General features: G+C 35.3%; 3 protein-coding genes across 6 annotated transcripts; 1 reads left to right on the top strand and 2 right to left on the bottom strand.

The window, feature by feature from the left end:
- Positions 1-351: 351 nt before the first annotated feature.
- Positions 352-12,463, bottom strand: LOC124298754 (SWI/SNF-related matrix-associated actin-dependent regulator of chromatin subfamily A-like protein 1). 3 transcript variants are annotated; one of them, XM_046751177.1, is made up of 13 exons: positions 12,226-12,463; positions 11,656-12,045; positions 11,063-11,178; positions 10,684-10,787; positions 10,259-10,393; positions 9,970-10,147; positions 7,068-7,231; positions 6,488-6,652; positions 6,264-6,425; positions 6,072-6,179; positions 5,741-5,915; positions 5,253-5,616; positions 352-1,216 (listed from the first exon to the last, which is right to left on the bottom strand). In XM_046751177.1, the coding sequence occupies exons 1-12, from the start codon at positions 12,230-12,232 to the stop codon at positions 5,254-5,256; spliced, it is 2,067 nt and encodes a 688-aa protein (XP_046607133.1). In that variant the 5' UTR covers positions 12,233-12,463; the 3' UTR covers positions 352-1,216; position 5,253. The 3 variants fall into 3 exon arrangements, with proteins under 3 accessions (XP_046607133.1, XP_046607132.1, XP_046607134.1); XM_046751176.1 differs by lacking the exon at positions 352-1,216 and having other exon boundaries at positions 5,156-5,616; XM_046751178.1 differs by lacking the exons at positions 352-1,216; positions 11,656-12,045 and having other exon boundaries at positions 5,156-5,616.
- Positions 1,209-3,955, bottom strand: LOC124298758 (72 kDa type IV collagenase-like). Its single transcript, XM_046751186.1, has 6 exons — positions 3,542-3,955; positions 3,371-3,467; positions 2,511-2,659; positions 1,984-2,295; positions 1,561-1,707; positions 1,209-1,345 (listed from the first exon to the last, which is right to left on the bottom strand). The coding sequence occupies exons 1-6, from the start codon at positions 3,653-3,655 to the stop codon at positions 1,313-1,315; spliced, it is 852 nt and encodes a 283-aa protein (XP_046607142.1). The 5' UTR covers positions 3,656-3,955; the 3' UTR covers positions 1,209-1,312.
- Positions 12,464-12,499: 36 nt separating the features above from the next.
- On the top strand, positions 12,500-16,175 carry LOC124298760 (PITH domain-containing protein GA19395). Of its 2 annotated transcripts, none has more exons than XM_046751190.1 (6): positions 12,500-12,660; positions 13,115-13,307; positions 13,586-13,629; positions 14,611-14,688; positions 14,776-14,880; positions 15,797-16,175. In XM_046751190.1, the coding sequence occupies exons 2-6, from the start codon at positions 13,137-13,139 to the stop codon at positions 16,002-16,004; spliced, it is 606 nt and encodes a 201-aa protein (XP_046607146.1). In that variant the 5' UTR covers positions 12,500-12,660; positions 13,115-13,136; the 3' UTR covers positions 16,005-16,175. The 2 variants fall into 2 exon arrangements, with proteins under 2 accessions (XP_046607146.1, XP_046607145.1); XM_046751189.1 differs by having other exon boundaries at positions 12,501-12,660; positions 13,129-13,307.
- The last annotated feature ends 165 nt before the right edge of the window (positions 16,176-16,340 follow it).

Genomic DNA, 16,340 nt, shown 5'->3' on the forward strand with positions numbered 1-16,340 from the left:
CCACCACGGCGTCTCCAGAATTATCTTCTCTTGCAGCATTCTACAAATTTCAATTATCCGTTGCGCTTGTCAAGTACACTAATATTCTGCGAAATATGCGTCAATGAAGGAGAGGAGAATACGGAAAAAATTTGTGCACAGGGTCATTGAAAAAGTCCATCCTTATCTAATTCTTTACCGTTTGTAGATTATCACTATAAAACAATATCCAGCGCATATCAAAATGCTTAATAAAACGGTTTTTTCCTCATCTTTGGGTCACCGAACATAACAGCAAAGGATTCGAGACGAAATTCATATGAATTTTACATATTTTTGTTTATAAAAATTATGTATTAACAAAATAAATAAATACAACATATTTTTTACGTTTAAGTTTGTTTGCGTTAGTTTCAAATTTAACAAACCCACGATCGAGCTTAAAAAAACGTTGAATCTCTGTAAAGTTGACGAAATTACACGTGGCTGAATACTACTAATTTCAGATGATCTTAACAATCTTATTATCCTGAAATGAGTTAACGATCATACTCGATGTAATTTAGTTTGAAACAGCATGGAGTTGAATCGAACGATCAGCCGATCCAGCTTTTTAGGTAAATTTATGAATTATCAAAGCACAGAACACATTGTACAAACCGTTAAAGTCTATATTTTGTGAGATCGAGTCGATGTCCAGCAAAATTAGCGGTAAAATTCGACATTCGTGATTAAATACGACAACCATTTATTAATTAGTATATTCAGCTCTAAAATGATGTTTCTTGAAATTTTTGTCGAATTTTTATATAAATTTTTTTCAATACTAATATAAATATTTTCATTTTTTTTTTTTAATTTTGTTTACTCACCCAATAACAGATGATACCTATTTATTCGCGAAAGCATCATATGAAAAATACTTTATATCATATTTCTCTGAAATACAACGACACATCAGTAAGTTGAAATGATCATTACTTGGAAATTATGCGTGATATCAATGCTTGTTGCTTTTCCGTTCAGACTTAAGAAACATGATACTAACTGGCAGTCTTATTTGCGCAAAAATGAGGCGAGTCGTTAGGGAGATAAGTTAATCGGATTGATACTTTAAAAAACACTCCGTGTAAGATATTGCGATATTTCGTTTTTTTTAATCGGTATGAAAATCAAGTATCAATCTCACAAATACGTAGTTTTTATACAAAATTAATGTAACTAAAATTTGATATATCTCGCAACGATACTTCCAGCCACACCTGTGGATCAGATCAAGGAGAAAAGGTCGACGGGATTTTTTCACGACAGGTTATTGCCGCCTTGCGATTGGTCATCGTAATAACAGCAAATGTTTGTTTATCACCTGGAGAGATTATTGTCAGAAGAGCTTTTGTTTATTGGACTAATTTGGGATTATGCAAGTTTAAAACATTCTTATTATACGAATTTGGATATTTTTTATTTGCACAAGCCAATGGCAGTTTGCTATGTGAAAAAATCACTTAATTTTCTGTTTCAAAAGAGTTATCTGCTCTTTGTCGATGGAGACGCGAATTCATTTTGACTAGTTTAACTTACATGAATTTTATTGGTTTCAGACATTGTTTTATTCGATGCTGGTGGTGGAGACTCTGTAGTAACTGAAAAAAGGATTCCTTCTCTATGTGAAGCGTCCTGATCCTTCGTGCTATTTTTTGTACCTTCAGTTTTTGTTCCGTAGATTTTCTGTGCGAAAAATAATATCCTGTTATTTTTCACGCATTCTATAGCTAATTGTAAAAATATCGGGGATCATCTATATTAGTTGCGTACGTATCTTCTTTTTTATATGTATATAGATATATATTTCAAATCTGAGCTACCTCAAATCGAGCTTAATAGGCCAAAACGTCGCTATAAAAGAAATGTTACAGCTGACCTGATTTTCTTACACAATCCAAAGTATCTAACTACAAATGTCTTTAATGAGACTTTTCAACTTTCTTTATAATAGTGACTCACTTGTATCCCAGTAATGTCATCATTGTCCAACTGGTAATTAGGAGAGTAACTCCTGATGATCGGCCACATGGCAGCGGTCTGAAAGTTGCTGTGATCAAGACCGAGGGAATGACCGAACTCATGCACTGCTGTCTGAAAGAGATCGATACCGGAGTTGTTTCTGATAGTCCAATTTCGAGACAGGTCGAAATGGGCATCCCCAGTGAATCGAGTCCCCGGGTAAAAAGCGTGCGCCGTCATTTGCGACGTTCCTCTGAACGGTTCGCAGTTGGATCCGTGATCTCCGCGGTGGAAGCTGATGTCGATGTCGACCTAAATCGCGATAAAATGATAGTCATTGCCCGATATTAGAGTTTAGATTGAATGTTATAGTGCGAGCAATTGAATCTACTTGAAGCGGTGCAAATATGCCGATATGGTTTATAGTTTCAGCCTCGGTTTTGATTTGAAACAAAAAGTGAGGGAGTCAAAGAGGAAAAGAAAAATACCTGAGAGTGTTGATATTTTAGGATCTAAAGATTACTTACCTTTCCACTTCCTATTGCAAATTTCAGGTCTGTATAATTTGACCACACAGCAAATGCCCTGGCGATTTCATTATCAACATCCGTTTTATTCAGATTTTCGGGGTAATTGTTTATTCTGTATGTTAAATTTTTGTGCATCCATTTGGTCCCTGAGAAACATTGTATCGTGTGTTATTCGAGAGATTTTTGTACCGGTCAATGTATTCTAAGGAAATATTGAATCTTCTTGCTTCAGTGACAATTTCAGCTAATCGAATCCCACACTTTCTTCTCATCCTGGGTGATAAAATAGCTTCACACTTTGAAAAATGTTTGGGATTATGATCGCGTTTGTCTTACCTCACTTGGAAAATTTCGGATTCGAGTTGTGCCATAATCTCATAGCGAATAAAAATAAGCTGCAACTATATTTACAGCTTTTCCATCAATGTTCCAATACTTCAATAATCACATAAGATTAGCGATTATAAACCCGGAAAATTGTCAAGTGAGTTCGCTGTGCAAGAGACGCAAATCGTCCCTGTATAAAATTTCGTAGATATAATAGACTCCGATAGAAAATTCATAAAATACTATTGAAACGCAAAAATTTTTACGAAAATTTTTGCTGTTTTATTTTAATGTGGGTTTCAGTCTTAATTAACGGGATTTATACTTCATTTCAACCAGGGGTATGAAATATGACTCATGAAATAATCAGTAAAACAGAAATTCTAATGACCCCTTAATCGCATACTTATGACTTTTTGATAAACGACCCTAGTTAGCAGGTTCGCGATTTATCAGTTATTTTCTCTGCGTATTTTTCACCTCGTGACGTAGTCGGTTGCGATAAAATTATAAAATTTGAGAAGTTGTACCTTGAAGAGTATATCTCTTCGATCTCCCTATGGATGTTCGAACTTTGTCGATGAAGATTGGAAAAATAGAAGACTTCAATGGCATCGTGTGGTTCGGCTGTAAATTCGAAGGAATATCGAGACCTTTGCAACTCTGTTAAAACCTTTCTGTTAGTTTTTCTGATTACTCACTTCTGCTTCATTTTCGAATACAACGGGTGCTGCGTAAGCGTTCAAAGCACAACCAATCAGAGCAAATATTCCAGCGCATCGCAACGAGCCTTGTGACCTTTTCATTCCCGGCATTATTTACAACGTCTGATTTCCTGGTGCAGAACTAAGACTGTACGAAGACGAACTGCCTCAGGTTAATGTTGTATCCGCGTTAACAACGAGTAATTTGGATATTTCAAACATTAATTATATTGAATGACCTTACTGTCACAGCAAAGCCGTTTTTTTTTTTATTCTCGAGTTAAATGTCGCACCAATTCTCTTTCAATTTTATTTTTTGCACTAGACACTGTGAGACATTTCGCTATAGAACTGTAGGCACGTATTTCCCTCGCAATAAAGAAATGTGCTTCTGCGAAAACTAAATTAGAAACAACGCAGGTTCACGTTGGATCCAGCTTTATAGATTCACCCCACCACGGCGTCTCCAGAATTATCTTCTCTTGCAGCATTCTACAAATTTCAATTATCCGTTGCGCTTGTCAAGTACACTAATATTCTGCGAAATATGCGTCAATGAAGGAGAGGAGAATACGGAAAAAATTTGTGCACAGGGTCATTGAAAAAGTCAATCTTTATCTAATTCTTTACCGTTTGTAGATTATCACTATAAAACAATATCCAGCGCATATCAAAATGCTTAATAAAACGGTTTTTTCCTCATCTTTGGGTCGCCGAACATAACAGCAAAGGATTCGAGACGAAATTCATATGAATTTTATATATTTTTGTTTATAAAAATTATGTATTAACAAAATAAATAAATACAACATATTTTTTACGTTTAAGTTTGTTTGCGTTAGTTTCAAATTTAACAAACCCACGATCGAGCTTAAAAAAACGTTGAATCTCTGTAAAGTTGACGAAATTACACGTGGTTGAATACTACTAATTTCAGATGATCTTAACAATCTTATTATCCTGAAATGAGTTAACGATCATACTCGATGTAATTTAGTTTGAAACAGCATGGAGTTGAATCGAACGATCAGCCGATCCAGCTTTTTAGGTAAATTTATGAATTATCAAAGCACAGAACACATTGTACAAACCGTTAAAGTCTATATTTTGTGAGATCGAGTCGATGTCCAGCAAAATTAGCGGTAAAATTCGACATTCGTGTTTAAATACGACAACCATTTATTAATTAGTATATTCACCTCTAAAATGATGTTTTTTGAAATTTTTGTCGAATTTTTATATAAATTTTTTTCAATACTAATATAAATATTTTCATTTTTTTTTTTAATTTTGTTTACTCACCCAATAACAGATGATACCTATTTACTCGCGAAAGCATCATATGAAAAATACTTTATATCATGTTTCTCTGAAATACAACGACACATCAGTAAGTTGAAATGATCATTACTTGGAAATTATGCGTGATATCAATGCTTGTTGCTTTTCCGTTCAGACTTAAGAAACATGATACTAACTGGCAGTCTTATTTGCGCAAAAATGAGGCGAGTCGTTAAAGATCTTTGAACTGCTAATTCAAATTCTTCTGACAGTATAGGGAGATAAGTTAATCGGATTGATACTTTAAAAAACACTCCGTGTAAGATATTGCGATATTTCGTTTTTTTTAATCGGTATGAAAATCAAGTATCAATCTCACAAATACGTAGTTTTTATACAAAATTAATATAACTAAAATTTGATATAACTCAACAATCCTCATCGAGTCCGTCTAAATTAAGCGTGATCAGCGCATCGTCATCTTCTTCGAGTAACTGATGAACATCTTCAATTTTCTCGCGATGTGCTGCGGAATCCTGTTGAACACTTGCTTTTGTGAAGAACGAGAGCAAGTTTGACTGATTGGACGGAGTTTCGTTACCTCGTTTGGCCTCAGTCGATTTTTCCACCGCAAAATTCTGCCCAAGCCCAGCTTTATTCAGAACATTGAGTTTCGTTTGCATCAATTTCCACAAATGGTCATCAGCCGTGTTTTTAGCGATAAGAAATTGGATCAGCACGCTTCCTTGTTGGCCGATTCTGTGCACTCTATCTTCGGCTTGGCACAAAATCTACAAATTTTCACAAAAAGTTACAGTCGTCATTTAGCTAATAGAAACAATAGTGCAACAGTATTTTCACCGCTTTATTTCGGAACGTAGAATTAACTAGTAGATACATGAATGAAATAATTACTCCAGGATTCCAATACAGTTCGGCAAACACAACGCGCTGCGCGGCAGTCAAAGTGATGCCTGTGCTTGCCGCTGTTATAGAAAGAACAGCAACCAAACAGTCGTCTTGTTCTTGGAACACGTCGCATCGCACTTTTCGCTCCTCGGATTTTGTTGATCCGTCGATTCTAATATAGCTAAAGTTTTTTTCGGAAACAGATAATAGTGCACAATTTCAACATACACTTATAACCTCGCTTCAAATTTATCAATTACCCACCGTATACCATAGAAATGAGATGATCAGTGAAGAAACAATTGTCTAAAAAAATAAACGCGGTGCTTCAATTTACCTAACATTTTTCGATGAGATGGTCTTGCATATTTCATTAAGGACCGTCAAATGGTGAGCGAATATCAAAAACTTCGTATCACTTTCCAGCAAGTCATTGACGTAATTGCTAGAAAAATGCAATGATGAAAAATTGCAGGGTAAAATTACATTTTTGAAAAGAAATAAATTCTCTCGCATTCAATTCAATTACCATATCGCTTTTGTTTTCACCTCAGCCGTTTCTCTATAATGCTGCAGTAACGCGGTGTTTCCTTCGGAGTTCTTAAAACTTTCGCGTTGTACGGCCTCGGCGATTTTCTTCATTTTTTGTGTTTCTGTTTTAATCAACTTTGGATCCAAAATTACAACTTCTCTGGAATTACAAAAACGATCTGATAGATCAAAAAACATTGCAGGGTACGTAACGCAACTTACCGTATTTTGGACGGCAACTGGGTCAGTACTTCAGATTTTATACGTCTAATTAGACAACAGCGGTTCAATAGCAGTTGCAGCTCTTGCATGTTTGAAGAACCCCCGTATTCCCAGCCAAATTTGCCGAAAGTGCCAGCACAATATCTAATGCCGAATTCGTGAAATCTGAACAAGGAGATAACGGTTTAACGGTTGTATTGGTATTCTTAATCAGGGTTCACAGATTAAGCTAACATGTCGATGAAAGTGGCAATCAGTTGACCCAACATTTTATTCAATTTTTCGAATAACAACGCCCGAAGAACAATGTGTAGGCTGTTGAATTCTAATTCAGTGACACTGACAATCATTCGGTGCAGAATGAAATATGTAATGAAAAAACACTTTTATAAATACATACGATTCGGTTGATCATACAGTAATTTACCGCCAACAAACGGCGTCTTTTAAATTTAAAGATAACAATTCGAATTAGAAACTTTCAGTACACTTCGATAAAAAAAATATCTGAATAACTTGTGCGCGCGATAATATACATGATTGCTCTGCGACAAAATAATCAAAAAGACTTTCAACACACCCAAGAAATTTCTGCATAACAAGGTTGATTTGAAAATACAATTCCTTAGGGCGTGAAAGGGCTGGTGTACCGCTAAGCAACACAACTCTTCGCGCTTGAGAAGCTACGACAGATGCGGCCACTGAACGTGCAGATTTTGGACTCTTCAAGAAATGAGATTCATCCTGTACAAACAAATCGTATCATATTTAATCATACTTGGCGATTGTAATAGTAGTGATGGTAGTAGCAGTAGTAGTAGGAGTGAAAGTAGTAAGAGTGGAAGTAACAGCGTAGTAAAAGTACCAATAGTAGTGGATTTCCCCATTTAAAATACACGTGTTTCGGACACATTCTCAGCATATATCTTTTTGTAAGAGTAATAATTTTCAAAAAAATCTGCAACTGCGAGGTTTTAGTGGGCATTAGTGCTGCTATCTGAAAACAAATTGACATTATCGTACCATGCAATATCGCCGAATCGCACACCCTCGAAGTTTGACTTTTTTCATTTAGAGGAAATGCAATTTGTCGAAATTACCAGGTACGATAATGTCACTTTTTTCTCAGATAGTTTAATATATATTATAGTATATTATACACTGAGAATGTGTCCGAAATAGGTGTGTTTAAATGGGGAAACCCTCCCTCTTACATGCACGGGTTAGAGTTGAGATGAAAATCTAAAAAAATCTGAGAATTGTTTTTGAATTCTTTAAAGTTGATTTAGGGGGCGGTCGGGAAAAAATTCGTCAGGATTTTAAATAAGTACCACCTTAGTAGACCCATACACACAGAAACTAGTGGATGCCACTTAGTTGCAAAACACCCGATTTTGAATTAGTAATAAGCAATCACAGAAAGCGGACTACACGCATGTACACCACGTAAAAAATCGAGATTACGAGTGACTGGGAAGAAGGATTACATTGCAGGGGCTAAGCCATGAAAACTGGCGCCTATCAGAAGTGAATGAGCAGGTTCCGAGATATCGGTACCATGCAACGGCCACAGTGGTGGAAGATTGGTGTAGCATCTAACATGACAAGCAATGTTACCAATGGTACCCAGGTAGATGAGGGAACGGAGATCATCCTGGTAAACAGGATCAAAGAGTTCGGGGCTGAGTGCGAATAAGAAGAGGCATGATACGGTTCTGCAGAATAAAAAAACGCAGAAAGAGATCGAGGAGAGTCTCGAGAAAGTGGAACAGGCTTTGGAACTACAGGCAGTAATGATTAACGCAGATTGCAACAGACTCGCGGTAAGCGCTCAGACATGAACAAACACTCCAAAGAGGAAAAAGGAACAGTGTGGAACACTTAGTCCAATACAGCACAGTCGATCAACGAAGAAGAATAAATATGAGACAACCAGCAGAACTGGTTGGGAGCTTAAAAAAGACCCACAAAAGGTGGAGCTATCGAAACAATGGCCAAAGACAGACAACAGGGTGCAACGTGTGGATCTGCCACGAAAGACGTTTTACAATTAAACGAGTATCAGGTCTCTGAACCACGGAATCTTCTGAAACTTCTATGATCCTTTCCTTGGCTTCAAGTACGGTTGATTGTATAAGCGGTCCGATGGGCGAGAGCAATAGTGAATTAATTACGAATTTTGGACAACTTCATCTATGGTATTCTAAATTGAGCAAAAACAGGCAGATTCTGTGAAACTGCACACAAGGAGCTTTATATTTAGGAAAATGGAAGACCCTATAAATAATTTCAGCAGAACTCATAATCCGAAAGATTGATACTTTCCTTGCTGTTCACCAAGCCTTGATGTCAAGAACGCGTTCAACGCATCAAGGTGGGCTGACATACTACAAGCGCTCGAGAACTTCAAGGTACTGGCTCACCTAAAAAGAGTTATGAACTACTCTCTGTGTCATAGAAAACGTCAACACCATTGATCCTTAGTGAACTGTCAAAGTTAAGGCATTATCTACGACGATCTACTCAGATGGCTACAACCACCAGAAGGTGCCAAACTCTTTGGATATGTTGACGATACAGTGGCCAGGATCACGACCAGAACACCAGTCCAAGCCCATAGTGACTGGCTATTCGAATGTGAACTGGAACTCGTTTCATTTAAGATCTGAAGCGATGGATATAACGAGGCATAGAACCTTTAACTAACTACTTAACGTTGAAATTGTGGGATAAACCAACAAGGCAAAGAAGGTGATTAAACCTGGGCGTTATAATCGACAAGATGCACAGGTTTCGCAATGCACATTAAAAGAGGCACAAGCAAAACTGCCCACTTGGTGGCAGCATCATGAAAATTAATGCCCAAGACATCAGGTGCCAGGACTAGGAAAGAAATGATTCTGACAGGTGTTTGTCACTCATTTCTGCTTCATCGAGTGAAAATCTAGGCAGATGCGTTGGAAATTAAAAGGTATATAGCAAGAGGGTTGTTCTTTGAGGAAAAGAGTGAAAACGGATTGACCAAAAGAGAAATTAAAGCAACAGCTTGAAGGTCAAAGAACAAAAAAGAGCATCCTTAGGAAGTAGGAAACGAATTGCCAAAGTGACGCGAATGGCCGAAAGACGCACAGAGCAATAGCTGATGTGCATCCATGGATTAGCCTATCAAAAATATGGAGATATGAAGATTTGAATTGTTCCCAAAAATTTCAAGAACAATCAGACAGATGAAGACTTGGAATTTAGATTGTCAATAGAAAATGAAGTTCCAAATGAACACTAGTTCCTTTCAGAAAATTTCTAGAGTTTCTCTAAATCTCTTAGACATCATTTGAATATATGAAACTTTACCAGAAATAATATAATATTTTGTTCACAATTCATTGAAAAAATGGTATACTTCTGAGCAATTTCCAAGAATTATTTCTAATGGGGTACTGTTAGCGAGTAATCTCTGTACTGTCAAAACAGAAAATACTTACGAATATAACTGCGCCGAACACGTGTCTTTCGAGTGAGCTAATCGCCCGCTTCAGGATATCGTAAGACATTATGACGATTTTAGCATCGCCGAAAGTGTCTTTAGCGGTTGTATAATGATGCACGTAATGTGTCGGCACAGAAGGTAAGAACGTATAAATAGCTTCTGACCATTGATACCTGAAATTCGAAAAAATCTTACACCGCAATTTTACAATTGAGAACTACGTAACGAGAATAACTACGTCAGCTATGAGTATTTTCTGCTCTCAATCTGTTATTGCTAATTACCTAACAGACGATGGGCTGACGATGAGAAGCGGCCAATCATTTCTATAATAATGAACAATTCCTAATGCTTGTATCGTTTTACCGAGTCCCATCTCATCTGCGATAATGCAGCGACCATTTTTCAAAATCCCATAACTGCAATAAAAAAAATATCTCAACGTGTTTTTAGCACTGTCACGCAACTTAAGTATTGTTTTTGCACTAGTAACACTCAGGGATACGAGACATTCTATTGAATCTGCAATTACAATGCATCTTAGTAGAAGAAAATGTAACACATTATCCGAAACTAATCACATTTTATATGTAACTAAATCGATCCAAAATTAGTTTATCAATTGTAAAATGGTGATGCTTCTGTATTTTTTTTTAAAGCTGGCTCGAATCCCTGGTGATATGTTATGCTGTTTTTGACTAATCATTACCAAACACCTTCTCGTTGAAACGGCATCAAACTTTCCACCAATTTTTTATCAATACTTGTCAAATCTACGGAATTGTAATCGGTGTTTACTTCTTTTTTGAATACCTGGAAAATGAGTTTTCAGTAAATCGTAGCACTGTTGTTCTTCTGACGTATCTACATTTCTAGCACAATGAATTATTCAAAGGAATTTAGATAAGTGTGACATACGGCGCATTTTGTTTAATTTTCAACTGTGTTGTGAAATATGAAGAGAATAATTGTTAGTGTCATATTTTCATTGCTCAAAAGTGTTTCATCAAAATGGACTGATCCTATTTTCTTACAATGAACATTTTCATAATTTAGGGAGTCATTTGTTGTTTCGATTATACTCATACCTGAAGTATGCTGGGTGGCAAGTTCTCGATAGATACTCTAGGTTTTAACTGAGATAATTTTTTTACGAGATCGTTGTAATCCTTCACGTGAAAATCCCAAGTTTTGGTTTTTAAATCTGTAATAATTTTTGTTTTCCATTTAGAATGTTCTATGTCCAAAAATAGTAAACATTCTTTCCAACTCGGGTAAAACAATAATTCCAACTATTTTTGTACATATTTTGAAAATTTTTACAAACTTTCATGATTTCTCAGTATATTCTGATTACTTTGATGTCATTTGAATACTTAAATATATGCACACAACGTAAAGCCACATGGTAATAAAATCATTTTGCAGTGAATCAACGCAGTAGAAAAGTGTCGTCAAACATTTCAGTGATGTTATTTATTCTTGCTAATAAAGGTTCTGGATTTAGAATATTTTTAAAACAAAACAGATAGAACAAAGAATAAATGGTGTTTCTTTGATTTCTCAATTAAATGCCAAGACTTTTGTCTCAACATTTTTTGCAATGGATATACATGAGATTCTCTTCTATTTATCTGAGCAATGTTCAATGTAAATGAAGTTTGCCATTGAATGTAATTACCGTAAGATCTACTCGGAATAGTTTTGAAAATGCTGATGATTTGTTCTTGAAATTCAGAGATTATGACAGAAAATCTTTCGTCACTGATCATGACGAACTTAATCTGAATTGTGGAAGATTTGGATGCAAAGTTTTGTGGATCTTTGCTCTTGAGAGGATTGTATCGATGGTTCTGCCGGCTTGGTGAATGCATGACGAAGGAGTTCCCTGATCTTTGTTCCCTACATGGGGAAACTGTTGGGACATTTCCTGAAGTCCCATTATTAATTGACAGGGAATTGAGATTCGACGAATTTCCCTGACTACCTGTTAACTTTCGAGACAGCTCTTTACGACACAAAGCTGATAATCTTTTGCGCTCTATTTCGTCTTCTGAGTATTTGGCATTGTCTGAAAAAGAAATAGATTTGAGAACCTTTTCAGAAATGGATTTCTCCAGAATGTTCATTGTAAAGTTGTTAAAGTTCTCAATTTCCGAAACTATTGTGTCTATTATAGTAATTTTTTGCAAGTTAGTTGTTGCAGGTGAATTGGTAGGTTATGTTATGCTGAATTTAGAGAAATACTTACTTGCCATGATTACCAAAGTTCAGCAAACAGAACGATCAACAAGTTCACAGTTCGGACATTCTAGACTTACGGTTAGACAGTGTGAAAAAAAATAGTTATAAATCCGATTACTCTGACACAGAGTTAAAGACATCACGAAATTTCGCGCGTTTCTCCTTTAAACTCTGGTTGATGACATTCAAATTTTTGTTGGCAACACTGACAGAATTTTACATCCCTCACTTTGCTGGGCTGTTCACACTGTCACCCGTTGGTTTTAGCGATTTGCGCTTGCCTGAGCCGATAAATAACTATAAATTGGGTACTCCATCGACAAACGGCATAAGTTCCGACTTAACCAAAAAAGTGCTTATTCATTAGATAATTACATCTGAAAATAATTATACCCGTATATCAGAAAAGACAAGATATTGAGGAAAATAGAATTTTTGTCAGGTGAATAATTTTCACAAAGTTATCTTGATAGATACTCTATTTTATTAAGCTAAAAACAGTGCGAGATTTTTTATCAGAAATATTAACGCACCTTGTTCTGTCCTTAGATAATTAGATTATTTTCTAGTTTATGGGTAAAATTCATCCTGAGAAACTTAATATTATTTTTCATTTTCTATCCAAGTAGAGCTTGATTTTAAAAAAAGCATCTCTGGTACTTCTTTCACAAATAATTTAAAAAAAGCGAAAAACTATTCAGTTCAATTAATTTACCGGCAACGTTTTTAGAGCACATAAAGGCGTACTAATTATAATTTATCTAAAATTTAAATGAACTTGACTGATAAACATTTTATACAAATCGTTTATTTGTTTACTTAAATTCATATAATTATATATTATCAATAGTTTTTTACTTTTTTCAGATTTCGTTCATCCTAATTGAATTGTGCAGTTGTTTTCTTACAGATTGAGCAATGGAACATCGCTGCGATTGCGGCAGTTCACATAACGAAGCTGAACTTGGTTTGCAGTACAATTTATTTCAGAAAATAGACAAAGATAACATTGAATGTCTTAATGAATATGAAGAAGGTTCTGGAGTGAAAGTTTTCAAACCATGGGAAGACCGACTGAATCGTGAGAAGGTATAATAATTATAAATAGCACCATCATTTAACAACTCAATTACATGTCATCCCTGTCGTTATGTCAAGAGCCTAGCCAGGTGCCGTTTCACCCTGAACAGTATAGACTACTGAAAGTTCCAAAATTTCTCGGCAATCAGTTCAAGTATAATACTAACCTCAAACAGAATTTTTTTTTCATGTGTATCCACCAGACCCATCACAACAAATTAATTAACATATTAAAAGTGATTCAAAGAGATTCATGATTACTTTTTCTTTTTATCTTTTGCTCGTAGTATGTGGAGAGCGATGCAGATGACGAGCTGCTGTTTAATATACCGTAAGTATGCACTATGTGTTTATGGTTCATCGCAATGAAAAAAGATTCTATACATTTATTTCTGTATATTCATTTAGTCAACTGACTTTAGTTACGATGAAGACGATTTTTTTCTTGACCTTGGTGAATTGTTGAGTAATGTTATTCTTGGATATGAAGGTCGAGACATCAAAACACTTTTTTAATGCGTTAACGTTTCAGCCTGTAACGTTTCTGAGGAGGGCCCCCATCAAGGCTGAAACGTTAACACAATAAAAAATTTGATGTCTGGACCTTCATATCCAAGAATAACATTACTGACTTTAGTTACCTTCCAAATGGTATATTTTGGTTGCTATTTTTTAAAAACTGGGCGTTCAATTGTCAAAACATTTTCAGAGACTTATGTACTGTCTTACCGTTTTCTGATAGCCAAATTTTACTTCAACTTTCGCCCTGAATTTGGTGAACCCTCAAACAGAACCACAGATACCCGAGTTTTACCTCAAATAGTTGAAACTCAGGTTAGATCAGGTCAGGGTCAGGACCAAAAAAATCGGTGTCTGAGTCATTCGATGTAAACTGGGTCACCTCAACACCTGTGGTTTTTGTTTCCTTTTAAGATTCTGTTACGCTATGTAAAAGTTCATTCATAATTTTTTTTGAGGTTTGATGGGTTCCTGTTCCAGGGTTCTCAAAAATAATCATTTGACAACTCATGAATTCCGAAAACGTTGGATTGATGTTATCGTGGATATGGAATGCTGTATCCAAAATAACACGATCGTTGTTGGATTCATCTTGAATCCAATTTTTCGAATAAAAATATTTCAAATTTTATGATCTATCATTCACATCACAAATGATGATGCTAAAGAAATGCACTCTACTATTTGATGTATACATGGAACATTCAGTTGTATATTGCAATTTAGATTTACTATTTTGATAAATTCTGAAAAAATTAAAAAAGATCAATCTGTTTCTTCACTACGTTTTTAGATTTACAGGCAACGTGAAGCTGAAGGGATTGATTGTCACGGGAAACCAGGATAATTCTTATCCTTTAAAAGTCAAGCTGTGAGTGAAATTTTGCATCATTTATTCTGATTTTTATGTGCGTGCGCACTTGCGTACTGAATATTAACATTACCACTGTTCCAATAGGTTTAAAAATCGTCCGCACATGGTGTTCGACGATACAGGAATAGAAGCCGATCAGGAATTCGAATTGTCAAGAGATCTGTATGGCATTCACGAGTATCCGATAAGGTATGTGTATGTCATCAGCATAGAAGCATAAAAAATTCAATTCTAATCTCAATTCATTCCAATAAAACAATTGAACCATAATGCCCGTTACAGTCCAAATCAATTTGGTTCGATTATTGTTTACGCTAGTTGGTTATGCTCATAGTAAATAGACGAACGGATAAATTACTTTGTCAAAAATTATTTTCAGAAATTTTCAGTTTCTAAGAATTCACTCTGAAGTTGAATTTCTGACAGTTTTACAATTTTTCTGGCAGAAATCTAACCAATTGTGATCATTTCTAGGAATCTTCCATATATGTGCAGATTTATCCAGCTGCATTTCAAAAAACTTATTTCAAACGTTCTCTGAAATTATCTCAATTTTCTCAGAAGTCCATACCAATTTTTCGTTACATGGTACAATTAAAAAATATATACTGAAACACCATAACTCAGATATTTTCAGATATCAAGTTTTTGAAAGAATATGAATTTTCTCTGATATTAGTCCGATTTTTATCTTGCATCCGACTATTTGGTCAGAAATAGTCGGAAGGACGAAAACTTGGAGTTTCTCTGATCTTCAACATGAAAAGAAGTTCGAAAAGAATATAAATTGTTTCCAGAACCTCTAGCATTTCTTGAAATTACTAATGGCGTTTTAAGCTGACTGCAGTGCATATGTACTGAATGTAGTTTCCCTAGGATGTTATTTTTGTTATTAATTGAAAACTGGTAAAATTACTTGTAGAGCACGACGAGTACAAACAGTTGAAAACGTTATCAGACATCACAATAATTCAAACGTTTTACAAAAATAATGGAGAGCTTTTCCCATAACTGGCCAAATAGAGAGAATATTCTGAAAAAAATTATGAGTATTTTTCCAGAATTTCTTTCACGAGGGTTGTGATTTTAACTAATTTGTTGACAGGGTGGTTAAGTTTTCATCCGTCTACCATTTAACCTTATATTTTACTGGTAATCACGGGGCAGAAAGAACGCGCATCAATTACATAGGAATGAAAGGTGAATGGACTGAAGGGCACCATCACGGTGTCACGATATGCACCTACGAATCACGGCCGCAAATTTCTGATCACCTTACTCAAGAACACACTGTGACCAAACATGTACACTGATCACGTTAATAATGATATTCCCAATAACCTCTAACAAATACTACAACTATGTGATCATTACTTAAATTAATTATAACAACCGCCATTATTTACCATACAAAAACGCAATTTTTTCATCTAAACTTGTACTTTTTTTTATAAAACTTGAAATAAATCTTATTAAACAATCAACTGACGGGTTGGATTCGGATCTTATATTCAAGATTTGAAAGAGTAAGATTATGAATTGATTTTTCGATTTTACGGTACTTTATTCAATTAAATTATCTACACATCTATTACTGCTAATAAAGAATGTGGGGTTAATGCGACCCTGTGTTATTTTAATTATCAATT

This window comes from Neodiprion virginianus, chromosome 2 (genome assembly GCF_021901495.1).
Source record: "Neodiprion virginianus isolate iyNeoVirg1 chromosome 2, iyNeoVirg1.1, whole genome shotgun sequence".
Classification (NCBI taxonomy): domain Eukaryota; kingdom Metazoa; phylum Arthropoda; class Insecta; order Hymenoptera; family Diprionidae; genus Neodiprion; species Neodiprion virginianus.

Coding starts and splice junctions, on each gene's coding strand:
- LOC124298758 (XM_046751186.1), bottom strand. CDS start 3,655: ATGCCGGGAATGAAAAGGTCACAAGGCTCGTTGCGATGCGCTGGAATA. Junction 2,296..2,510: donor TTGCAATAGGAAGTGGAAAG/GTAAGTAATCTT, acceptor ATCGCGATTTAG/GTCGACATCGACATCAGCTT. Junction 1,708..1,983: donor ATGACATTACTGGGATACAA/GTGAGTCACTAT, acceptor TTTTTCGCACAG/AAAATCTACGGAACAAAAAC.
- LOC124298754 (XM_046751177.1), bottom strand. Junction 7,232..9,969: donor TGTTCGGCGCAGTTATATTC/GTAAGTATTTTC, acceptor TTGTTTGTACAG/GATGAATCTCATTTCTTGAA. Junction 5,916..6,071: donor ATCTCATCGAAAAATGTTAG/GTAAATTGAAGC, acceptor AAAAAACTTTAG/CTATATTAGAATCGACGGAT.
- LOC124298760 (XM_046751190.1), top strand. CDS start 13,137: ATGGAACATCGCTGCGATTGCGGCAGTTCACATAACGAAGCTGAACTT. Junction 13,630..14,610: donor GAGCTGCTGTTTAATATACC/GTAAGTATGCAC, acceptor CTACGTTTTTAG/ATTTACAGGCAACGTGAAGC. Junction 14,881..15,796: donor ATTCACGAGTATCCGATAAG/GTATGTGTATGT, acceptor ATTTGTTGACAG/GGTGGTTAAGTTTTCATCCG.